The 25,586-nt window shown below is 36.9% G+C and overlaps 2 protein-coding genes, 1 long non-coding RNA gene and 1 other non-coding gene across 6 annotated transcripts; 2 read left to right on the plus strand and 2 right to left on the minus strand.

Moving 5' to 3' along the window:
- Positions 1-149: 149 nt before the first annotated feature.
- On the plus strand, positions 150-221 carry trnae-cuc (transfer RNA glutamic acid (anticodon CUC)). Its single transcript has one exon. It is a non-coding gene; the product is annotated as a tRNA-Glu (tRNA).
- Positions 222-1,757: 1,536 nt separating this feature from the next.
- On the minus strand, positions 1,758-6,880 carry dek (DEK proto-oncogene). 3 transcript variants are annotated; one of them, XM_058748056.1, is made up of 11 exons: positions 6,742-6,880; positions 5,993-6,187; positions 5,576-5,784; positions 5,365-5,459; positions 5,037-5,157; positions 4,046-4,354; positions 3,799-3,918; positions 3,467-3,575; positions 3,148-3,293; positions 2,800-2,868; positions 1,758-2,712 (listed from the first exon to the last, which is right to left on the minus strand). In XM_058748056.1, exons 2-11 carry the CDS (start codon positions 6,162-6,164, stop codon positions 2,701-2,703), a joined length of 1,362 nt encoding a protein of 453 aa, XP_058604039.1. In that variant the 5' UTR covers positions 6,165-6,187; positions 6,742-6,880; the 3' UTR covers positions 1,758-2,700. The 3 variants fall into 3 exon arrangements, with proteins under 3 accessions (XP_058604039.1, XP_058604041.1, XP_058604040.1); XM_058748058.1 differs by lacking the exon at positions 6,742-6,880 and adding an exon at positions 6,509-6,660; XM_058748057.1 differs by lacking the exon at positions 6,742-6,880 and adding an exon at positions 6,289-6,471.
- Positions 6,881-8,948: 2,068 nt separating this feature from the next.
- On the plus strand, positions 8,949-19,326 carry kcnv1 (potassium voltage-gated channel modifier subfamily V member 1). The gene is made up of 3 exons (XM_058745774.1): positions 8,949-9,346; positions 11,562-12,530; positions 15,947-19,326. Exons 2-3 carry the CDS (start codon positions 11,585-11,587, stop codon positions 16,456-16,458), a joined length of 1,458 nt encoding a protein of 485 aa, XP_058601757.1. The 5' UTR covers positions 8,949-9,346; positions 11,562-11,584; the 3' UTR covers positions 16,459-19,326.
- LOC131521244 (uncharacterized) lies at positions 16,335-23,646 on the minus strand. The gene is made up of 3 exons (XR_009266244.1): positions 23,555-23,646; positions 23,169-23,315; positions 16,335-16,473 (listed from the first exon to the last, which is right to left on the minus strand). It is a non-coding gene; the product is annotated as an uncharacterized LOC131521244 (long non-coding RNA).
- Positions 23,647-25,586: the final 1,940 nt, after the last annotated feature.

Raw genomic sequence — 25,586 nt, forward strand, 5'->3', positions numbered from 1 at the left:
TCCGACATTAGTTGATTACTCTAATTCAATGTATTTTAAAGACACGATAGTACGTTTTTATTATTTGCAGTTAATTGTTCGAATAAACAAACATTATTATCTATATGATATATCTACAAGAGCCACGTTTTTCACCCTGCAAGAAGCACTCCCTGGTGGTCTAGTGGTTAGGATTCGGCGCTCTCACCGCCGCGGCCCGGGTTCGATTCCCGGTCAGGGAATGAAGTTCTTTTATGGAAGTTTGTTTTAACAAAGTAATAAAATGTTAATCTGGTTTAAATTCTACATACAGGTGCATCTCAATAAATTAGAATGTCGTGGAAAAGTTCATTTATTTCAGTAATTCAACTCAAACTGTGAAACTTGTGTGTTAAATAAATTCAATGCACACAGACTGAAGTAGTTTAAGTCTTCGGTTCTTTTAATTGTGATGATTTTGGCTCACATTTAACAAAAACCCACCAATTCACTATCTCCACAAATTAGAATACTTCGTAAGACCAATAAAAAAAAAACATTTTTAGTGAATTGTTGGCCTTCTGGAAAGTATGTTCATTTACTGTATATGTACTCAATACTTGGTAGGGGCTCCTTTTGCTTTAATTACTGCCTCAATTCGGCGTGGCATGGAGGTGATCAGTTTGTGGCACTGCTGAGGTGGTATGGAAGCCCAGGTTTCTTTGACAGTCAGCTCATCTGCATTTTTTTGGTCTCTTGTTTCTCATTTTCCTCTTGACAACACCCCATAGATCTCTCTATCTATGGGGTTCAGGTCTGGGAGTTTGCTGGCCAGTCAAGCACACCAACACCATGATCATTTAACCAACTTTTGGTGCTTCTGGCAGTGTGGGCAGGTGCCAAATCCTGCTGGAAAATGAAATCAGCATCTTTAAAAAGCTGGTCTGCAGAAGGAAGCATGAACTGCTCCAAAATTTCTTGGTAAACGGGTGCAGTGACTTTGATTTTCAAAAAACACAATGGACCAACACCAGCAGATGACATTGCACCCCAAATCACCACAGACTGTGGAAACTTAACACTGGACTTCAATCAAATTTGCTTGATAATCCTCATAAGGCTGCGGTTCTCTCGGTTGGTTGTGCATCAGCAGTCTTCCCCATGATTGTGTAGCCTAGTGAACTAAACTGAGAGACCATTTTGAAGGCTCAGGAAACCTTTGCAGGTGTTTTGAGTTGATTAGCTGATTGGCATGTCACCATATTCTAATTTGTTGAGATAGTGAATTGGTGGGTTTTTGTTAAATGTGAGCCAAAATCATCACAATTAAAAGAACCAAAGACTTAAACTACTTCAGTCTGTGTGCATTGAATTTATTTAATACACGAGTTTCACAATTTGAGTTGAATTACTGAAATAAATGAACTTTTCCACGACATTCTAATTTATTGAGATGCACCTGTATTACCTATGGAAATCTGTTTGGAAAACGTTATTTTTTTTTTTAAAGCTAGGAGTCCCTAGTGACATGCAGTGGTGGTGTTCAACTACTACTACTACTCTCTACTACTCTCACTTTTATAGACCACTAGGTGGCCTCAGCAAACATCTAATAAGGGATATGGTGACTTACAAATATTCAAATGAATATATTACTAATAAAATATTAATAAAACATGAAAAACTCCATTAAAAAAAAATGGTTAAAACTTTGAAGCACAACACCATATAAATTGGCAATTGAAGCTTAGTCTTAAAAAAACAAACCAAAAAAAAAAAAAAAAGACAGACAGGTTATCTTCTAAGAAAAATCAATTTATTACAAAATAAACACACATCTTCGTTTTTGTTTTATAGTTTTTGTGAGAAATTATAACTGAGCAATATGACTGATGATAACTGATAAACTGGTTACTGAGGTCAGTGTATACAACAGATCAACCTTAACTCGTGTCTTATCAGAGAACCTAATCTACAACACTGACCTGCAGGTATGAGTCACATCTCAGATTTAAGATATGTTTGTTCCTTATGACTTGTATTAAAAATATAAGAAAAAAAAATACACATGAAAAGCATATTTACAAAACTCAGTATGGAAACGAGAGTAAAACAAAGATTCAAAAATAAAAATTCACTGCTTTTTGCTCTTTACAAATTCGTATTAAAATCCCAAATTCCTCTGTTAAGCGCAACACTGAAATGGAATCTGACACCGCCAAATGTTTTATAATGAAATACAATAACAGCCCAAAACATTCATTTCTACATGAGTTTCTTTTTTTCCACTCAGCATTTAGGACCTCAGAAATAAAACTCAGCACTAATAACAGCTGAAACCAATCGAATCTTCCTAAATATTGCATTTTGGCAGCATCATGTCAACAGTAATGCAGCTGCAGGTCATGGTAACTTGTGGGCTTACTGACAACATTCAAATGCGACTATCAAAATGCAATACAGTGACTATGTGCCATTAAAATAAGAGAGGAAAAGGGTCGCTTTAGAAATTTAGTATATTTCAACAACTAAAACCATCCAGATCATTTACTGTCAAACGTGAAAATTTAAATTTTAGAAAATACTTTTTAAAATACAAAAAAGCAGAATTTGCTGGAAAGTTGAGAACCTTATATAAAATAAAAATAAAAACTACACAACAGTGAACAGTGTAATGAAAATCGAGTTTTCTACACGATCTTCACCCTCGCTGTCCTTTTAAATAAGGCATCTTTCTTCACTTCAGGATATCAACTGAAAAACAAGAAATTTACACATTATAAAAGTGACAACTGACAAATCGATTATAAAATATTGGTTTAATATTTCGGAGGTACTTACACCTTTAACTGTTTCCTTGATGAATTCCTTTCTGCTGGTCAGATCAAAGTCAGGATACTTGTCATAAACCTTCAATGAAGAACAAGTTCATCAATAATAAGTACTTGGAAACTTTTCAGGACGTCAAACATTAGGGGAAAATATCTATATCTAGGACATCTGCAGGAACTGACACTGGACTTCAGTTGGTACAAATGGATCAGAAAAGTGAATATGCATCTAAAGTTAAATGTCTCATTTGTTTGAAGACACCTTTGGATTGATATTTTGTTAATGCAATGACAGTCACACATTTACAGTGTTGAATGAGCCACTGTAAACCCTGATAAATGCTTTGAAATAACATACTTGTCGGGTAATCTGCTTCATTGTAACTTCCTCCAAGTTAGCATCTTTCAACAGATCCTTGATTGCCTCCTTCAACTGTTCTTCAGTTGGTGGTTTCTTAATCATCTTGATCAACGGCTGATCTTCATCAGAGCTTTCACTTTCATCTGAAAGAAAATTTACAGCATGTCAAACTCAGTGCAAAAAAAAAAAAAAAGTGTATGGTTTCAGTTTTGAGATGATGCCAAATGATTTTATGTCATATTGCTCCTGACAAAAAAGACAATTTTCAGATTTCAGCTTTTGGTCTTGCATCTCGAAGCATTTGCTTCATTATTACCCTTGCTCTTGCTTGCTTTCTTTTTCCCTCGGTTGCTGCTGCTGTCAGCTTTCTTGGTTTTAGGGATAGGCTTTGCTGGAGCTTTCCTCTTTGCTGAAGGCTTTTTTGTCTAGGAAGGTTGTGAAATAAACGGTCATTTTAAATGTAGTTTCATAGAAGTGCAAGGTCAAAATGGCAGTAAAGACTCAACACATTTCTGGAGCATCTGCAGATCTGTCAATCTAAAGTGCTATAAATGTTGCATTTGTACCAAAACGACAAGCTCAAATAAGCTTGAATTTATTGGAATTTTCAGAATTCAAAAATATTACTAGTAAGTGTTTGTGTCTAACCTTTTTTGCATTCTTGTCTTCATGAACGTCTTGGTCACTTTCATCTGATGCAGTCTGTTCTGACTTTTCAGGTTTCTTTGTGGACTTCGTGGTTAAAGATTTCTTCTGAGGAGGAGTTTTCTGTTGATTTGCAGACACGACAAGCAATTTAAAAATAGTAAGATTGTCAATATATTGCTTGAGCTCTAAAACCATAAATATGAAGAATTAAAATCTGTCGCATTAAAAAACCTCAAATTTCACACACTTCTTCCTTGTTGCTATCCTCTTCAGGAGCATCATCATCCTCATCCTCTTCCTCATCCTCTTCCTCTTTATCAGATGATTTATCTCCACTGTCTTTATTTTTTTGACTTGCTGTCACAGACTTCTCAGTGTCCTTACTGTTCTCTTTACCCTCTTCATCATCGTCGTCATCATCATCATCACTACTGGAATCAGTGACAATAGGTTTGGACTTCCCACTTTCTACTTTTTTCTGTGGTTTTTTACTTTTGGATGAAGACTTTTCTCTTTTGGCATCTTTGGTCGTCTTCTTTTTCTTCTTTAGGATAGGCTGCAGACAGTAAACACACAATAAGCCATTGGCAAACAGCAAAAGACGAACTCATGAGACATTTTGCCCATAATATCCAGTAGTACAGTGGTTTTCAAACCTCTCCATTAAGTACCCCTAGCACTGCACATTTTTATGTCTCCCTATATCCACTAATGAGCTGATGAGTTGAATCAGGTGTGATAGATGAGGGAGACATACAAAATGTCCAGGGCTTGGGGGTACTCCAGGACAGGTTTGAGAACCACTGCAGTAGCTCATTGGCTGTAAAGTGACTAAGACTAGGTCCACACTGCAGTCTAAAGTGGCCCAAATCCGACTTTTTGCCCAAATGTGACCCATATATGATTTTCTTACGACAGTCTGAACAGCACAAATCCGATTTTTTCAAATTAGGCCCAGGCCACTTTCATATGTGGTCCTAAATTGGATACATATCCGATGTTTTGCAATGCGACTTCAGTCTGAACGGCCATGTTGCATTTCATGCGATTTTTACGTCATTGAAGTGCGACAGATGTCACAATTCTGCGCTGGAGGAAATCGTGCTCTCCTTCTTAATATTCTTCTTCTTATCACTTCGTTATTTAGGCTCCGATTGCACATTAACTTAAAAATTGCTAAACACATGCTAACACAAGCAGCACCCATTTTTAAAAAATTATAAAAAATAAAATCTCACCTTTCCTGAGTTGGTTGGATGTACAAGAAATTTCATGATCCTCTCTGAAAGAACAATTTGCGTTCCAGACCTCTCCAGATCAAGAGTCTGACAAATGGTTTTGAGTTGTTCCTTGTGAAGCCTGACAGAAAGAAAAACCTCATTAACATGCCCACTTTAAACCAAATATTTGACATGATAAATAATTATCCGGGGGATAAACCACAGGACAAAAATTGGTCTGTCAATGTCAATGACACCTATCAGAGCACACATGATCGTGCGTCTTTCCACTGATGTGTAAAAATAAGTAAAAACAAAAAAACATAAAACAAGTTAAATTAACTACCTTTTCAACTTCTCTATTTTTTTGTTGTAAAGGTCACTTTCCTCCCCAAAAGGAAATCCATTAAACAGCCTAAGATTTTTCCGTAGTGTTGATGCCTGTAAAAACATTAAGCATCATTATTCAGTTACAAATCACAATCTAACCAATTCGTATTAACATATGCATTTTGGCCATTTGTGTGTGTTAAATGAATTCTAAAAATAAACCTTACAGTTCCCGGGCGATCATAAACAATCTTATGCAGAGGTTTGAGCAGAGGCGCTTTAAGCTTTCCGATGGAGTGATTAATCCGTACAATGTCTCCCAGTTTGGCACCTGTTCCTGTGCTCTCAATCTTTGGCTTTTCCTTCGGTTTGCTCATCAAATCAAGTCTCTGGATGATTTTTTTCTCCCGTTTTCCTTCAAGAATTTCAGGTTCAACTGCAAAGACAATTAAAATAACCTTAAAAAAAGGACAAGAACTGTAACTTTTGACTGGGGAGTCTAAGCACAATTTAATTCATGAGCTAAATTATTTTTTATTAAAACTCTATGCAAAGATACAATGCTGTAAGTATAATGATACTTTTCATCATAAACAACATTGAAGTAAAGCTTTGGCATTTAATTCACATCAACTACTACTTACACAATTTGGGTTTAGACCTGCTTTTAGGTTTAGGTTCTTCTGATTCATCCTGCTTTGTATCATCAGTTGGACTCTTCTTTTTCTTCTTCTTCTTCTCCTCCTCTCCTTTTTTTATTGAATTTTCATCCAAAGGAAGATCCTCTGTCTTGACAGCTTCCATTTCTTCACTCATAATTGGAATTTCTCAGTTGCACCCTAAATTAAATTGATAAAAAGACATGTCGCGGTGCTATACTTAATACATACAGAATACTATTAGTAGACGTGTATTACTTAAATAATTTCCATACACGTACACAACAGCTCTATTCATCGCCTCTAATCACATTATCAATAGTGCGCTCTTGCTGCAGAACGAATTTGGCGCGTGTTTGTATCCCAATTGTATAAGCCCCAGACACAAACCTTATGCATGCTAACAGGCTACGAAAGTATGATAAAGGAGAGGTAAACTACGTGAAAACGGTGGAAAACGCAAAGGACATAATCAAACGTGAGAGAAATACAAACTTTTACTTAAACATAAGCTGGCGACTCAAAGCTTTTAGGCGGCGCGGGACTGATAGCACAGCAGACTAGCATATTCGTCCCGCCTACTTGCTTATAAAAACACAATTAAATTTCCTTTTGCAACAAATCGTGGCAAGTCCTGCCTTCGTGTACGTATACATAAAATTGAGAGAAAAAATATTCCAGATTATAAAACCTCAATAAACCTCATGGGCTCATACTTTAATACATATACTCACTTGTACGTTAGTGTTGCTGCCAATTGGTCGCGATGGAGGTGCGCAGTAAACATGGCGTTTGAAAAGAGAGGGCGGGCTATCACGTGACCACGGGAATACAAAAATGTATTAAAAGGATAGGCCCCCAAATACAGTTTTCTTATTTACTCACCCCCGTGTTGTGTCGAATTAATAAGAGTTTATTTCTACTGTGGAGATGTTAGGAATTCAGAATTACAAACTCAGTCACTATTGTCAACATTCACTTTCGCTGTATGGAGAAAAGGTCCAGTTAAAGTGAACGGTGACTTTTGCCTGTAAATAACATTGTCCAGAGAAAAACAATATTCAAGTATGGACCATGAGGGTCAGTAAATTATGAGTTTTCATCTTTGGCGTGCGGCATTAAATAAATAGGTCTAATGTAAATAAAATGTAGCCTATATCATTTATTCATTCACATTGTCCACTTACATTTGCCAGCCGGGAAGTGTTCAAATACTTTTTGTATTCATTACAGTAACCTTTTACGTTTAAACATGTTTATGTGGTGTGTGTGTGTGTGTGTGTGTGTGTGGTATTTTGCTTAAAGTGTGCTCATGCTATCGTTCTTTTATTGTTTGTTATATCCAGATTTTTCTTTAGCGATTTTTAGTCCATGTCTATGCCATTTGATATTTTTGTTTGCCTACTCTAATGCAATGACAGTAATAGATGTGACATTCAATAACTTCAATGACCAAATATTTTTGGGACCACTTTATAATTACCCTTCTAAAAAAAACAATAGAAGCCCAATAGAAACCATCACAGAAATTCCAATGGTTTCCATTAAAATACCATTATAAACCATTAGCTTTTTCCAGTAAAACCATTACAAAATTCCTTTTTGTAGTGTGTTTTGGGCATTTTTCCAATAGGATTTAACATCCCACCAATAGAATCCATCACATACCAGTAGACACCGTTATAGTTCCCATTAAAACCATTACATTTTCTATTGTGTTTTGGGCAGGGTTCTATTGTTTTTTTCAGCAGGGTAATATTTCGTTTAGAACATCCAACAAGATTCATACCCAATGCCACGAAATTAAATATCATAAAATATATTTAATTTGTTTAATTTTGTTCTTTCGTTGTAAACAAAGGGAATTGTTTCTTTTACATAATATTAGGCAGCTGAATATTTCCAGTTCTTAAAATTGGTTGTAGCAGCAATACTTTTCCCAACAGCAGGGGGCAACATGCTACTTTATACTGCATGCATACTAAGAAATAGTGAAATAGCACTTCCAAAAGCATTCACTACATCGGTACACCATGCATCTTTTAATATTTGTCACACAATCACTCTGCAAGTTACATTCAGCAAGTGGTTACCATCATAAAAGCAGTTATTAATCCATTAGAAATGTAACTTTACAAGTTACCGGTGGTGGCTGAGGAGAGACCCCCTATACGATTGTAAAGCGCTTTGGGTGTATAGCAATACACAATAAAGCGCTATATAAATGCTTCATTCATTCATTCATTCATTCATTCATTCCAGACCAAATAATGAATCAAGAAAAACATGTGAAAGATCACTAATGTGTGTTCTAGCCTATCTGTACAGGAAATATGTGCACATTATAGTTCAGCAATAGTGATAGTATGATAGTATTCTGACCACAGTCCTACACATTTGTGATCCATCTCACCTGCTGATTCAGTAATTAGGCTACTCATTCATTCATTAACGCGCATATCAGCTATACAATTATGTAGTTATACAATATGCAGGCCTGCAGTGAGATCAGCAATTTTCTAATTAAAGTGAATAGATTGTACATTTAATTCCATGTTGTTGTTGTTATTCATATATCCGGTATATCATATAAAATTAAAACACAGTAAAATGAACAACTGAGTTGTTAAAGAGGTGTTCTGCCATGTGCTTCTACATTTCAGGTTTTTTAAAAGCAGGTACTGCCAAACCTTTATAACCCACTTCTCTACATATTCACCTCACAGAACCATGCTTGTCAGGTTTTATGCTCTAAAATCTGAGTTTGTAAAGCAACTCGCAGCTGCATGTCCACCCTGTTCATACTACCAAACCATGGACTTTGTTTTGAAACGTGTGGGAAAAGTTATTTGAATCAAGCGTAGGTTTAAGGGCAAAGTTGACCCACCCACGAGGAACAAAGCATGGTTTGCTTTCTACGTGCTGCGCGCGCATCCAAGAGTAGATCTCGTGATAGCGAAGGCTTTGATTTTTCCAGACGATTACAACGCGTCTAATTTTTTACTGGTTGTATTAAGTGTCTGGAGTTTGTTGCCTAGCAGCCTGAAAATGTCTCCTGATTGGTTGATAGCTCGCACTCTCTCCAGCGCGTGTTAAAACGCTTGTGAAAGGTGGATGAGCGCGCTTGAGAACTGTTCCGAACTCTGGTGAACCTGTGAAACCGTGAGCTGCATCGGTTCTTAACTGTCAGCATTTTGGAACATTCGGTTTGCATTATGTACTTCAGTTTATCGACAGAGGAGCAACATCTTTTGAAGTGGGAACAGAGTAAAGGGACCGATGGATCCAGCTCACCTCACACAGGCGCACACGCTTTCAGTGTAGGCTTATAGGCTGAAGGTGGGTGTCCACAAATATTGTTATTCTTGTATTTTTAGATATTTATTTGGTTTTTAAAATGATGCATTCGTTAATGAAACACAGCTTTTTTAAGTATTAACTTATTTCATATGAATATAAATTTAGAATCTTGCAGACAGCACTTTAACTGCACTAAATATCTTGTAAAATAACTGACAAACCGTGCATGAATTTGCGCAGGCATTATCAGATTGAGAGATGGACATTATTTTAATTTTATAAAAAAATAATTATTTGTTGTTGTTACTTCTCTGGATCTACACAAACCTCTCCTTTATGTTCCCCACTGAATACGTTTAACATTGAACTAGATTTTGCTTCTAAATAAAAGCCTGTCAATATAATTTTAGTACAGCTAAAATTTGGACGTTTTTATTTTCAGAATGCTTAGATGATGTCAACTTGTACGTCCATGCATTTTATGTCCAGAGAAGGCAATGTTGTCTTTTCCATTCCATACCTTGAAAAAGGCTACTAGCAGAAACGTTGGTTAATAAATAGCCTATGCTTAAGTGAGTGTGCTTTCAATTAGATCTTGTCTTTTCCATTGCAATTAATTATCTTGATGTTTTTATGTTGTCAACGTGTATACGAAACAAACACTTAAATCTAAGTTAATTTAAAATCCCAACATGTACTAAATATGGTAACATCTAGATTGATTAAGTCATAAATATAATTTAATGTGACTGAACTGACTGAGTATATTGGGTTAGACTAATGAAAGTATTTTTAAGGATCCGATGAGGTATAAACAGCAGTGCTGTTGTTCACCTTTACAGCGGTACAGTACATTGACAGTGGGTTGCTTTGGTGAATAAAAATAAAACTGCTTGAAAATCTCCTCTGAAAGGTATTGTTCTCACACTGTGTTCAGATCTCTTTAGTGTCATCCCATGGGATCTTGTTAAAAATGCAGGCTTTAAAATGACCATCTTGACAATATTATAGAGGAGCTTACCAAAGAGAATTAATGATTACAAGAATAGTACCATTAGTTCAATTAATTAGACAGGCCAGCTAAAATATTTAAATCTCAACACAGCTTTGAAGAAGTAGGACACTGCCAAAGGCTTCTTCTCCCTCCCACCGTGTCTTATGTCTGCCAGTAATGGTGTAAAAGAGAAAAAAATATTTTCATTAAGGGAATTTGCTCATTCAATACACAGAGATTTCAATAAGTTGGTATTACACTTAGCCTATTGTATACACAGACTATCCAAACTGTCTTTTTATATCTATTAAAATGCATTTGTGAGAATTGTAAGGCAGATGAAGCGTTACAATGTGTGATATTGTGCTGGATAAAACACACACACACCATAGGGATTCATATTATACTTAAACCTGTTTTAAACCCAGACTAAAGGTCAGTTTTAACCCTGGGTTATGAAACTTACAAGGTGTCAAAGTGAAACAATGTGTTGCTTGCATGTTACAGCGAGTTTTTAGAAGCAGACAACCACCATAAACCTCAGTGCTTACATCATTAAATATTCATGTGCTTTGAACAACTGCAGAAACTTGCAAAGCTGAAAGTTCCAGGATCTGAAAAAAAAAAAAAAAAGTATTAACTGGAGTGATGCAGAGACACTGTTATTTTTTGCTGCTTGTTTCTGAAGACTAGCAGATATAGTTCACCCAAAAATGAAAATTCTGTCATTTACTAACCATGTCATTCCAAACCTGTATGGCTTTCTTTCTTCTGTGGAACACAAAAGAAGATATTTTGAAAACTTTTCAACCGTTTTTGTTCAGTGAAAGTCAGTAGAGTCCAAAACAAAATTGAACCCCACTGACCTTCAAAAAAGCTGAAAAAGCAAGTCATACAGGTTTGGAAACAGACGAGGGTGAATGATGACCAAATTTTCATTTTAGGGTGAACTAACTCTTTAATATAACCAGATATATTTTGTGCATTATTGTTATCACCATTAACCAATGGTTCACTAGTGTGAAATCTCAAAACCTGACTAAAGAATATTTACCAAACCATGATAAAGTAAGAACAGTGTAAAACATGATGACTCAGTTTTGTTCACCCATGGTCAAGAAAGACGATTCAAAGTGTGAAAAGTTCAAAGATGTGTCAGTTTTATTCTAAATTTAGACCAGCAGCCAAATCCTCATTATTATTGATACTGCTCTTTCCGGTCTGTCATACTAATGCACTTTCCTTCACTGGGTCTCTCAGGGCTCACCGTTACCCAGAACACCATGATCACAGATTCATCAAGTCCGGCAGAGTTCTACGAGGACAACGCATCGCTGCTGTCCTTGGACTCTAGCGTATTCTTCAGCGAGCCCGCGCTACCAAGTGACGATCCACTGGACTTCTTCATTATAAATGTCGGAGGCAGCCGCTACATCCTCTCTCAGGAACTGCTGGCCTCTCACCCAGAGACTCGCCTGGGCAAGCTGGCACTCTCCAGTCGAGACTCTGCTTTAGATCTGTGTGACGATGCAGATTTCTTGGAGAACGAGTTCTTCTTTGACCGCAACTCGCAGACCTTTCAATACATCATGAACTTCTACAAGACCGGTCACTTACATGTGCGAGAGGAGCTGTGTGTGATCTCGTTCCTTCAGGAGATTGAGTACTGGGGCATCGATGAGCTCCGCATAGACAGCTGTTGCAGGGACAAGTACTACCGCAGGAAGGAGATGAAGGAGTCACTGGATATTCGTAAGGATGCTGATATAATGGACAATGAGGAGGAGGACTTCACTGGCATTTTGTGCCAGGACTTACGCCAACGTCTATGGGACCTTATGGAGAAGCCGGACTCCTCTAAGGCAGCCAAGACGTTTGGAACGCTATCCATGTTCTTTGTGGTGATGTCCATCGTGAACATGGCTCTGATTTCACTGGACTTCACTATACTTGGTGCACCCATCATCTTGGACGCTCTTGAGTACATTTGTATCATTTGGTTCACCGGTGAGCTGGTGCTCAGGTTCATGTGTGTTAGAGATAAGTGTAGGTTCAGCAGGAGTGTGGTGAATATCATTGACCTGCTGGCTATTCTGCCCTTCTATGTGACTCTGGCTGTGGAGAGCCTGCATGGAGGATCTACGGAGCTGGAGAACGTTGGACGGGTAGTTCAGGTGCTGCGGCTATTGAGGTTTCTCAGGATGCTTAAACTTGGCCGACACTCCACAGGTGACATACCTATTGAAATTTATCATATAATCTTAGCATATAATCATTCATTACTGGTTGAAAAGTTTGGGGAGATTTTTTATGCTTTTGAAAGAAGTCTCTTATGCTCACCAAGGCTGCATTTATTTGATCAGGCATACTGTAAAAACAGTAATATTGCGAAATATTATTACAATTTAAAATAACTGTTTTCTTTTTATATATATTTTTTAAATTGTAATTTATTCCTGTGATGGCAAAGCTGAATTTTCATCAGCCATTACTCCAGTCTTCAGTGTCACATGTAATATGCTGATTTGGTGCTCAGGAAAAATGTCTTATTATTGTTATTATTATCAATGTGCATTATTTGTTTGAAAATGAATAAATAATAATATTTTTGTGGATAGCATGATAATTTTTTTTTTTCATTGATGAATAGAAAGTTAAAAAGAACAGCATTTATTTCAAATATAAATCTTTTGGAACATTATGAATATTTACTGATCAACTTAATGCATCCTTGCTGAAAAAAGCAATAATTTAAAAAAATAAATCTTACTGACCCTAAACTTTTGAACGGTAGTGGACCTTTTTTGAAATGAATTCAGGCAGAAAACATACAAACACAAATATTGCATAAGGAACAAACTGAAATTGAAGTAATTTACTGAAAGTCAAGCTTACATTCACACATGCACTGTTGCAAGTTGCACATATTTAAACAGTGTATCAAGTGCACCAGGTTTGCCATTGGTACTCGAAAAATACATACGTAAGCCTGAATACATAGATTGACATTTATGATACAAGGCAAGATTTTCATCCAATAAATGCTTAAATTTTAGTCTGTTTCTCACGTGAAGCATTATAAACTAGACATGACTGAAACTAGAATTTTAGCAAATTCAAGAAAGGATTCCACTATACCACTATATTCCACAAAAAAAAAAAAAAAAAAATTCATCAAAATGTAGTTTCAGTCATTACAGTAAAATCAAATTCAAAACCTGTAATAAACATTATGAATTTATTTATGCGTATTTATTTATTAATGAAGATAAAGAAAATTGCATTGAAGCTCTGCATATAAAATCATATAGGGTGAAAACATAAAATTTGGGCACTTCTCTGTCCAGATGGACTCTCAACCTGGGGAATGAAATAATTCATGAAGATGTAAGTCTATTTTTGGGAGAGTGAGTTTTATTCATCCATTCATATTTTGACAGTATCCCAGGGAGACTTAGAGGAAGATCCTTAGACACACAAACAGTTACTGAGCACAGACTTGTGGCTTTGATCTTGGATTTTTGTGGAAGGAAAGAATCTCTTTCTAAGATGCTGCCACGAAGTCATGAATAATTAAACAACATTATATGCAAGAGCTAAAAGAGGAGGGTACAGTTGGGGAATTTGGAGGGACTGGGGCTTCAATGTGGAAATGTAAAATATGGAAAAACAGAGTTTGATATTTAATCCTTCGGATGGGAATTCATCCCAAAAGTAATTTTTTAAAGGAGATAAAGCCATGTTTTATTTTATTTTGTGGCTACATAACAGACTGAATTTTCACAGGGTCTTACTATCATTCAATTTAGATTTAACACATTTCTAAGCAGACAATGTCGGTTCTGTTCTCAGGATAAATATCCGAAGTAAACACTGACAGATAATCCACGAGGGAATTTTCATATCCGTCACATTTTAATAATGGGGTCCCTCTCGTCTACAGCGTTCTCTCTGCCCCTCTGAAGGTGTTTATTCTCAGTAGTAGCTAATCTGATCAGAAGACACAAACCAAATGAAAATAAGAGTCAGACAGACAGTCCCCATAGTTGTAAACATCAAATATGAGCTGTCTTCAGACAAATATGACACGTTAGTCAAGATGATAATGGAAATAAATGAAAAAACTAATTCAATATCAATCTTTTGAGTGTTCCCCAGTGCATTTTCATTTTCTCAAAATAGAAGCCTAGTTCTTCACAGCCACTCATGTTGACTCCAGCACCTCAGACGTGGGTCAAGGGGCCTTAAAAGTCAGCGTATTAATGACAAAATACGGTTTCTACTTCTAAAAATAAAAGGACATGCTTTGATATGCACAATAAGTAGGCTAGGTGTCGACTTTAGATGCTTGATGTTCTTTCCGTAAATGTATTCAGCGAGGCCGCTAAAAAAAGAATAAATAAAGCATTTCTCAGGAAGCCGTGCCATTTTGGAGTGAGAAAGTATAGCAGCTGTTCTCAGGTGTCTATATTTAAAGGCTAGAATCTCTTGGATGATTTGATTACTGTTATATCATGTCTTGACTTATCTTTTGCATCAACACAATTTCATCCATATAAGAGAAGTTCATTCTCTCTGTAGAACATGTTACACCCAAAATAAATCATGCGGTAGGTGATTCAAATTCTGTCAACAGCATCTTACATTAGTAGGTAGAGAAGTAATGATTTGGCATGCAAATTGTCCAATAATCATTGGCTACACTTCAATTGGTCAAATATTAAACTGTTTGAGTGTCATGTAGGAAAAAACCCCCAACACATAACACTTGTAGCTTGATTATTTGTTACACAGAGTTCAGTGCATTGGGGAATGCTGGCACAAATTAGCCGAAAGTGCCATAATGTTTTTCCTTCCCTAATTATTTGAGAGGCCTCTCCTTTTTTATACTATTGTTTAAAGGGTAAAAGTAATTAAGTAATTAGGTTAATTACTTGTAGTAGTTTCTATCCTCTTGGCGTGCAGTAATAATATTAAAATTAAGGCTGTTAATTTAACACATTTATTTAGTGCTTTTAAATATAAAAAATAATGAAAATTATTATTATTTTTTAATTAAAGAGTATTAAAATAAAATCACACACCTGACATGCAAATAAAACAACCACTTTATTGAGTTTTAAAGTCACTTTTACAATGTCTATTAAATTATTCATTTAATTAATTTTGCAATTATTTGCAGTTCATTTTATTATTTAATCTGAATATTCTGTAATTGATTGACAATTCCTTTCTTCTGTGGAACACAAAAGAATATATTTTAAAGAATGTTGGTAACTTGTTTCCCATTGACTTTGACATTCCCAAGTCTTTGGGAACCAAAACTATTTGGTTATCAGCATTCTTCAAAATATCTTCTTTTGTGTTCATCAGAAGTCAGTCAGTCATACAGGTTTGGAACAACATGAGGGTGAATAAATTATGACAGAATTTTTGTTTTTGGGTGAACTATCCCAGTGCATCTGTTCAAAATGAAACAAATATTCACATGCCACCAATGCGATGTTTTTTTCTGAACAGCTATTTGAAAACATGTAAATACTGTATGACTTCATTTCTTCTCACTGACGAGTTTAACAAACGTTTGTGTTTATGTGAATAGGCCTTTAGATTAAGGAACTGTATCTCCTCTTTGTGTGTTCCAGGTCTCAAATCTTTGGGAATGACGATCCACCAATGCTACGAGGAAGTTGGCCTCCTGATGCTGTTCCTTTCTGTGGGCATCTCCATCTTCGCCACAGTGGAATACGCCATTGAACACGACATACCAGAGACCACCTTCACAAACGTGCCCAGCGCCTGGTGGTGGGCCACCACGTCCATGACCACGGTAGGGTACGGAGACATCCGTCCGGACACTGTGCTAGGAAAGGTGATGGCCTTCATCTGCATCCTATCCGGCATTCTTATTCTCGCACTGCCTATCGCCATCATCAACGAACGGTTCTCTGCCTGCTACTTCACGCTTAAAATGAAGGAAGCGGCGCTGCGGCACGGGGAGGCGCTGAAGCGACTGACGCGCAGCTCGGCCTCGGATATGTCGGCGATAGGGGTGAACCTGCGGGACGCCTACGCTAGAAGCGTGCTGGAGATGCTGCGGTTGCAGGGGCGAGAGCGAGCCAGCACACGCAGCAGTGCAGGAGATCTCTGGTGGTAACAGTAGGCCTGCAAGCTACCGGAGAGAAAGAGACAGATAAAGAACAAGTGAGCGAGAGAGGTCTTTTAAGGACCACAAATCTTTTAAAAGCCTCATATCATGAGGAATCAAAATTTGCTTTATCTTTATAGAGTTTATTGCATTAGGAAAACATACTGTAACTTGCCTCAAAATAATTTACAACCCGAATTCCGGAAATGTTGGGACATTTTTTTAAATTTGAATAAAATGAAAACTAAAAGACTTTCAAATCACATGAGCCAATATTTTATTCACAATAGAACACTTGATTCATTTGATGCCTGCTACAGGTCTCAAAAATGTTGGCACGGGGGCAACAAAGGGCTGAAAAAACAAGAAATTTTGAACAGATTCAGCTAGGAGAACATGGCAGTCTCTCAGAAGTAAAGATGGGCAGAGGCTCTCCAATCTGTGAGAGAGTGTGTAAAAAGATTTTGGAATACATTAAAACCAATGTTCCTCAATGTCAAATTGCAAAGGCTTTGCAAATCTCATCATCTACAGTGCATAGCATCATCAAAAGATTCAGAAAAGCTGGAGAAATCTCTGTGCATAAGGGACAAGCCTGAAGACCTTTGTTGGATGCCCGTGGTCTTCGGGCCCTCAGACGACACTGCATCACTCACCGGCATGATTCTGTCATTGACATTATTAAATGGGCCCAGGAATACTTCCAGAAACCACTGTCGGTAAATACAATCTGCCGTGCCATCTGCAGATGCCAACTAAAGCGCTATCATGCAAAAAAGAAGCGATATGTGAACATGGTCCAGAAGTGCCGTTGTGTCCTGTGGGCCAAGGCTCATTTAAAATGGACTGTTTCAAAGTGGAAAAGTGTTCTATGGTTAGACGAGTCCAAATTTGACATTGTTGTTGGAAATCACGGACGCCATGTCCTCTGGGCTAAAGAGGAGGGAGATCTTCCAGCATGTTATCAGCGGTCAGTTCAAAAGCCAGCATCTCTGATGGTATGAGCAGCTTGCATGTTTTGGAAGGCACTATGAATGCTGAAAGGTATATAAAGGTTTTAGAGCAACATATGCTCTCCTCCAGACGACGTCTATTTCAGGGAAGGCCTTGTGTATTTCAGCAGGATAATGCAAAACCACATACTGCAGCTATTACAACAGCATGGCTTCGTAGTAGAAGAGTCCGGGTGCTGAATTGGCCTGCCTGCAGTCCAGATCTTTCACCTATAGAGAACATTTGGCGCATCATTAAACAAAAAATATGACAGCAGCAGGAAAACCTATATCAGGCAAGAATGGGACCAAAACTCCAGAAACTCATAACCTCGATGCCCAGACGTCTTCAAACTGTTTTGAAAAGAAGAAGAGATGCTACACCATGGTAAACATGCCCCCGTCCCAACTATTTTGAGACCTGTAGCAGGCATCAAATTTGAAATGAGCTCATTTTGTGCATAAAATTGTAAAATTTCTCAGTTTAAACATTTGTTATATTCTCTATGTTCTATTGTGAATAAATTATTGGCTCATGTTATTTGAAAGTCTTTTAGTTTTCATTTTATTCAAATTTAAAAACCATCCCAACATTTCCGGAATTCGGGTTGTATTTAAATCATACTGCAAAAACAACTGAACGTTCTCATGTTTCTGATGTCACAAACCTAACTTTGCAATCCTGTAACAATGTAATGCAGGTTTGCAAAGTGACTAAAGTGGTAAAAGTGTATTAGAAATGAGCGCAAACCTGCAGCTTGCAGATAAAGTGCTACTGCTCATTTCACATGTAAATGGGGCATTTCTTAATGTTGCAATATAATGGAAGTAGCAACAGATCTTTTCTTCCATACTGTGATGTACATTAATTTGGGGACTTGGTTCAGTTGTTGATTGGATAGAGGCAGTTGAACATGCAAACTTGCAGTCAATTGTAAGAAAGAGGCATGGTTTAAAGGTATAGTTCACCCAAAAATGGGAATTCTGTCATCATTTACTCACTCTCATGTTGTTTCAAACCTGTATGACTTTCTTTCTTCTGTGGAACATCAGATATTTTGAAGAATGTTGGTGGCCAAACAGTTTTGGTTCCTATTGACTTTCATTGCATGGACAAAAAATACAATTGAAGTCAAGGAGAACCAAAACTGTGGTTGCCAGCAGTCTTAAAAATGTCTTCTAAACAACATGGGTGAGTCATGATATGACATTTTGATTAAAGATTACGAGGTTAAAAAAGGTTAAAAAAATTCAACGTGGATGAATGGTTCACAATAAGATCAATAACATGCATTTAGAAAATGGATAACTTGATTTTCCATTTCATACCAACTTTAAAAGACAGCAGCAGCAAAAACAGACCATTTAACAGAGTGGAAAATGTATATTTAAAATTGAGATATTTAAAAATCTAAATTTTTATTATAATAAAAATAAAAAAACTTGACATTGAACCTCAGGGAAAAATTCATATTAAAGACAAAAGTATATTACGACTCCTTTTAGGGTGAAGTGTGTGATTTCTTCACAAATAATGGCACAAAACAGAATTGCAAAAATAAAGACTTTATTCAAACAGGTTTCCCAAACACTGCCATTGGTTGGACAACAGTTAACCCCGCCCCAAACTCGCACCATTGGTTGAATCAGTGTTTTTATGCTGCTTAAAAGAACCAGAGCAATTCACATTTTGAACGAATCAACTTACAAATGACTTCAAATTGTCTCTGCACATTAAGCTGGGAGAAGTATTTAAACGTGAAATTACAATCATCAAAATGATTTTTCAAAACCGCTACATGCCTGTTCTGTTCATCTTTGTGCAACTCACTGATTGTTTGTAATACAAGTAGTTTTTACTGTTCCATTTAAAAGACATGTAATAAAATCTATGTCTGAATTTTCACGTTTAGGTTGTGTTTTTAAGGGCTGCATTTACATCAGAGCAACACTTTTTCCTGTGCATATTCCCTGCGACTTGTTGATCCTTTTAAAATACCACAAATGGCCGGAAGATTACGATGACCTTGTAAAACCAACAGGTCTGCTCAAAGACGCATGGCTTATTTGACACATTGCTCTGAAACAGTTGCAGCTAGACATTCAGAGCTTAAAAGCTTAGAGAGAATCAGTCGCCCCATTGGCCACAGCTAGACAGTAACAATGATTTGTAATGTAGGAACATGTTATTATATGACAAGATATGACATGTAAATGGATAACAAGCCTTTAAAGCCTTTCATCTAAATTTCAGTGAAATTCTTCTTAAGAAAATAGACAAAAGCAGCTTTTATTCTGATCCCCAGATTCATTTATTTCCAAGTGGCTAATTCTGTATGTGATAGAGAGATTAATGTAAGTGTCTGTAAGTTTGTGCTAGAGAGATTAATGATATATTCTTTTCTAAGATATTTTGTTCCAATCTGCAAAAAAAAAAAAAAGGCAAAAAATATGCCCTAAACTTTATCTAGACACATCTAGCAACTGCATAGCAACCACCCACAACTTTTTAGTATCATGTAGCCGATTTTTTGCATGCAGGAATAATATGTAAAATTCTTGGTTGAAAATAATCAATCAACGAAAAGCCTCCGTGTCTGTGAAAAAGACATCACCAGGCTTGCTATCCTAATAAATCCACTGAATCCAAGCTGAATTCTAAATCCACAGCCTGGAGATATGTTGGATTTGTGCTATTTCTATCTCTTGTGCCTTTTGAAAACTTTCCAAATGAACAAGAATGCCTCCTCTCAATCGCTCACGATATATCAGACTATGAAAGTGCTTAAATGGTGCTTTGGTTCCTCTAACAGCAAATTGCTCGTCCTGTTCCCAGGACATTTAAGGGATGCTGTCTCGGATGTTTAAATACCTTAAGGACATTTGCTGTAACCATCTTAAAATACACCTATAAATAAGAGAGATTATGACAACCATTGTAATATTTAAAAGTGAAGCAAACTTACTGTGTGTCCCATTTCTGTCATTAGCAGATTAGCAAAAAAAGTTAATAAATGTCCTAGATTTTAATTAAATGTACAGCAGATAGAAACGGTCTTTGACTTTGTATCATAAGTGAATTGTGCAGAAAGATAAAACAGGTCTTGTTGAACCTTCAGTTATACTAAAACATCTGCATTTGTGTTTAATATCAGAATGAGAGATTTTTCATTCTTCATTCTTTCAACTACATTCATAAAATTCAAATTGACTTGATTCATTTGGGACTCAGACCCAGGAAAACAGCACTCTACATGCCCTGGTTGAGCTATATATAGGATGCATTTGAATGTGTTTGATCTACAGATAAGAGCTGTGTGTATTCCCTAGGTGACTGATGCCTCCCCAACCTGTCTTCCTGGCACCAGAAATTCAGATGCGAGTCCAAAGGGCCCGCGTGTAATTAGAGTGCACTGTCTGTCCAGCTGCATTTGTGAGTGTGTGTACAGGTCTGTGTGCATGCATGCATGTATGAGTTGAAATGAACAGGACAAGGCAAAAGCAGAGGGGACATAAAAAAACACCTAAGGGGAAGTCACTGGTTAGAGAGGTTTACGGTTACTGTTGTGGCACTAATGTGCTATTTTTCCAGGTCAAAGTGTATTGTGGTTAAAATTTTTTTTTTTTTTTAAAAGCATTTTCATTCATACTTTTATCTAGCAGGATCCATTAAATTGACCAGTAAAGATTGTATCATGATTGTATCATCCACAAAAATACTAAGCAGCAACTGTTTTCAACATTGATAATAGTAAGAAGTGATCATGCGACACTGAAGACTGGAGTAATGGCTGATGAATATTCAACTTGGTCATCACAGGAATAATTAAAACAGACAACAGTTATCTTAAATTATAATAGAAGTTACAATAATGCTTAAAAAACATTTAAAAAAAAATCTTACATACCACAATCATTTAAACAGTAGTGTATTTAAAGCTGCAGAATATGCTGAAAGGTCAAAGGTGAAAGTTTATGACTGCTTAGTAAAATATGGGTCTAATCTGTGAAAGACTTTAATAAAAACAATTTTGTTGGTATTTATAATGAATTCTTTACTACAAATGGTTCAAAATGACCTGTAAACAATACAAGGGTTAACCTAATCAAACACGCAGTTAGCACACACACACACACACACACCAGCTCTACTTAACACTACTTATCACTTCAAAGAGAACCTATTTTGACTCCTGGGCCACAAACCAGTGTTGAGAAAGAAAAAGTTAACGGTTTTCCAAATGCTAGTCTTCCAGTCACACAAGCTTCTTTATGGTCCTTTATGTGCCAACGCTACAGCTCACCTTGGAAAGCACAGAAGCAGACACCTTACTACAGAAGAGAAGCATTTCTTGAGACTATTCTGACTGAGTACAGAACAATGTCTGAACGACTGTCAGTAGAGAAGTGTTGCAATTTTCAAATCACGTCTAGGAAACACTAACCAAATCCCCTGTAAAAAGTGTCTCTGAACAATTACTCTAAAAAATTTACATTAAAATGTTTCAAGAGCACTGCATTTTACTATAATATGTCTGCTTTACTACTAGAGTCGTACATTTCTGAGAAAAAAAAAAGATTGGTGATTAGCAGTACACAACTCACCACCACAATTCTAGGGTGTTGTCATTCTAATTTTTATAAAGTCATTCTAATTGTAAAAGAATAGCAAAGTCGACAGCACAACTATAACGATAACAACGCGGTGGAACAATATCCTTAATATTACTTCCAGAATTATTTTTTCCAGGTGATGAACACTTAAAAAAAAAAAAAAAAAATTTACAGTCAGAATCTGTTCTGCTTTAAAAAGAGCTTGTGCAGTATGCGCTTAAAATAAGCGGAACATAATCGTACATTGACGTGGATACTAATAGTTATTGTTATTAGTCATCGTTCTTGGTGTGAATGGGTCTTAAAGGCATAGTTCACCCAAAAATGAAAATTCAGTCATCCTCATGTCATCCCGTAAGACCTTCGTTAATCTTCAGAACACAGATTAAGATATTTTGATGAAATGCGTGAGCTTTCTGACCTTGCATAGACAGCAACGCAACTAAAACATTTAAGGCCCAAAAGGTAGTTAGGACATCGTTAAAATAGTCAATTTGATATCAAAGATTCAACCGTAATGTTATGAGTCTACAAGAATACTTTTTGTGCACAAAGAAAACAAAAACAACAACTTCACTCAACAATTTCTTCTCTTTGCACGTTCACGACATGTGTGTGGTGCTGCTGACGCTAGAGTCGCCATTTTGACATTCATGCGTCATGGCAGTCTTGTAAACGCGCCACACAGAATAAAAGAAATTGTTGAATAAATTTGTTATTTTTGTTTTCTTTGCAGACAAAATGTATTCTCATATCTTCATAACATTATGGTTGAACCACTGATGTCACATAGACCATTTTAACGATGTCCTTACTACCTTTCTGGGCATTGAACATGGTAGTTGCATTGCTGACTATGGAGGGTCAGAAAGCTCTCGAATTTCATCAAAAGTATCTTAATTTGTGTTCCGAAGATGAACGAAGTTCTTACGGGTTTTGGAATGACATGAGGGTGAGTAATTAATGACAGAATTTTAATTTTTGTGTGAATTATCCCTTTAAGTATGACTTTAGAAAAGTAACAGTACACTTCTCTTTTACAAGCTGCATTACACATAAACATTGTGTGCAACTACTAGACACTGGCTAATGGTTATAAAATCATCCATTCACCTGGTAACCAGGATATCCTTCCTCTTTGAAGTCAAGGACAATGGTCAAGCTGTTCTCTTTCCCGGTGAGACCTGACAGTGGTGATGAAAAACGAGTGATAAAATGACCCGTGATTCCATGAGGCATCTCACAACTAGGTCAGGGCACCTGGGGAGGGGTAAGGGCCGCTCCAGAGAGACAGACAAGCACAAGCTTTGAACAAAGACTAGAAGACAGACTGTTAGTGTAAAGATGTTCAAATATTATTTAATATTTAAATAATATTTAAATAATACAAATATTTAACTGGTGATGTTGTCACGCCCCTGCAGTGTTGCCAATTTAGCAATTTTGAAGCTAGATTTAGCGACTTCTATAGGACAAATATAGCAACTTATTGGACAAACCTTATCCCAGTTCTCATCTTGCCGACTGATCTATATTCATCTTTATATAGATCAGTGAATTTACCATTATGATGTCATCTAGTGACTTTTAGCTACTTTCAATTGAAAAAAGTTGGCAACACTGCGCCCTTGGACTGTTTTACCCCTGTTTTTGTTCCTGTTTCCTTTTTTGGTCTTGTTCCTTTTCTTGATTAGTTAATTGATTCCAGGTGTGTCTAGTCATTATAGTCCCTTAATTGTCTGTGTATTTAAGGTCTTGTCCATTCAATTAGTGTTTGTCAGTTCTTAAACGTCATTCTGTGTTTCTGTCGTTCCCTGTTGGATATTAAAGACTGTCGTTTTGACAAATTCCTCGTCTCCTCTTTCCGTGCTCCTTGAGAATTGTGACAGATGTATGGTGTATAGGTTTAACTTAAATCAATGCTATCTACACAAAAGATTGTCATTTGTATCAAAATAGTATGGTGAAGTGTGATCCCATGGATTCGCCTGTAATTTAAGCAGAACTCAAGGGCTGACATGAAAGACTTCACCATCTGACTTCTTTCATGTGAAAATCCTATTTTGTCCAATTAACTGCCACATCATAACATTCAGCAGTTTAATAGAATGTACACCTCTCTTCTCTCTTTGCATCTTGCGCTCACTAAACAAATTGCCCTTTGGTTCACTTACCTTAATGGCTGAAGATCTTGTTGTTATCGATTTACCATGTTTGTGCGATTGCCCCACTGATCATCCTTGCACTAAATGGATTTCACATCATCCATGTGGAAGGAAACACAAGCTGGAGCAAGTGAAGTGGATCATCTGTTTTTGTATATAAAGCACAGTTTTGCTCAGTTGGAACCTTCATGCACTTGTGCACCACAGTATTGTGCTCTTTGACTTCTTTAACACCAACCTCCTTCTTCGATCTGAACAAGCCCAGGGCGATGTAGTTGGACGCCCCCACGGTCTTTTGGAGCATAGTCATGGACGGCCAGCATTTTGTGAGGCTTCAGGACTGTATATGGAGGATGGTGGTTTGCAACAGTACTTAACTTCAAAGATCTACATTTAACTGTATTTTTAGTAGTCTATCTATCTATCTATCTATCTATCTGAGTGCACCATTCAAAATCGATTCCAATTAAATTTCAGAATTTCATTTCAGATTTTAAAGGGCCATATGATGTGATTTCAAGTTTTCCTTTCTCTTTGGAGTGTTGCAAGCTGTTTGTGCATAGATAAGATCCCAGAAGTTGCAAAGACTAAAGTCTCAAACCCAAAGAGATATTCTTTATAAAAGTTAAGACTCGTCCACGCCAACCTAAAACGGCTCATTTAAACACGCCCCCACATGTCCACGTCACTGTGTGGGAAATTTGCAAAACACCGCCCAAATGTATACGCAAAGAAAGAAGGCGGAACTATTATTCTCGCTGTAGTATTGTTGCTGCCGCCGGCACCATGTCCTGGAGATGCTGTGTTTTGTTGTGAAAGCGAAACTACTTTTTTTGGGCTTCCAAATGAGGACACACCTAGAAATCAGTGGTTAAGTTATATTTACAACACTGTTCCAGAACAGTTCAACCCAAATATTCGAGTGTGTGCAGCACATTTTACGGAGGACTGTTTCCTGAACCTGGGAGTAGCCTGCCAGCTATGCTCAAAGACTGTTTCTATAAAGTGGGGCAATTCCAACTTTGCAAGGACAGTCTGGCGCTTCTGACTCACAGCCTGTAAGTACGTTTTCTTATTTAAAGAATTTGCCACTGACTAGTGTAGTGTAGCTGTGTAGTGTAGTGCTTGTTATTTGTAATTTCTCCGATCACAAATGCAGACATGGTAATGTTTACGTGGCGCGATGCAACGCGACGCTTAAAAAGACAGTATAAGTCATTATAATCAGTAATTACTGTATGTCCCCACTGGATGCAACAAATGCCTCCTTTATAATGGGTTTTATTGTTTTTGTGTTGTCGCGCCGGGACAATGCATCACAATACGGTAAGGGGCGTAACATTTCCGTCTCACACTTGAGGTATTC

This window comes from Onychostoma macrolepis, chromosome 16, assembly GCF_012432095.1.
Source record: "Onychostoma macrolepis isolate SWU-2019 chromosome 16, ASM1243209v1, whole genome shotgun sequence".
NCBI classification, from domain to species: Eukaryota; Metazoa; Chordata; class Actinopteri; order Cypriniformes; family Cyprinidae; genus Onychostoma; species Onychostoma macrolepis.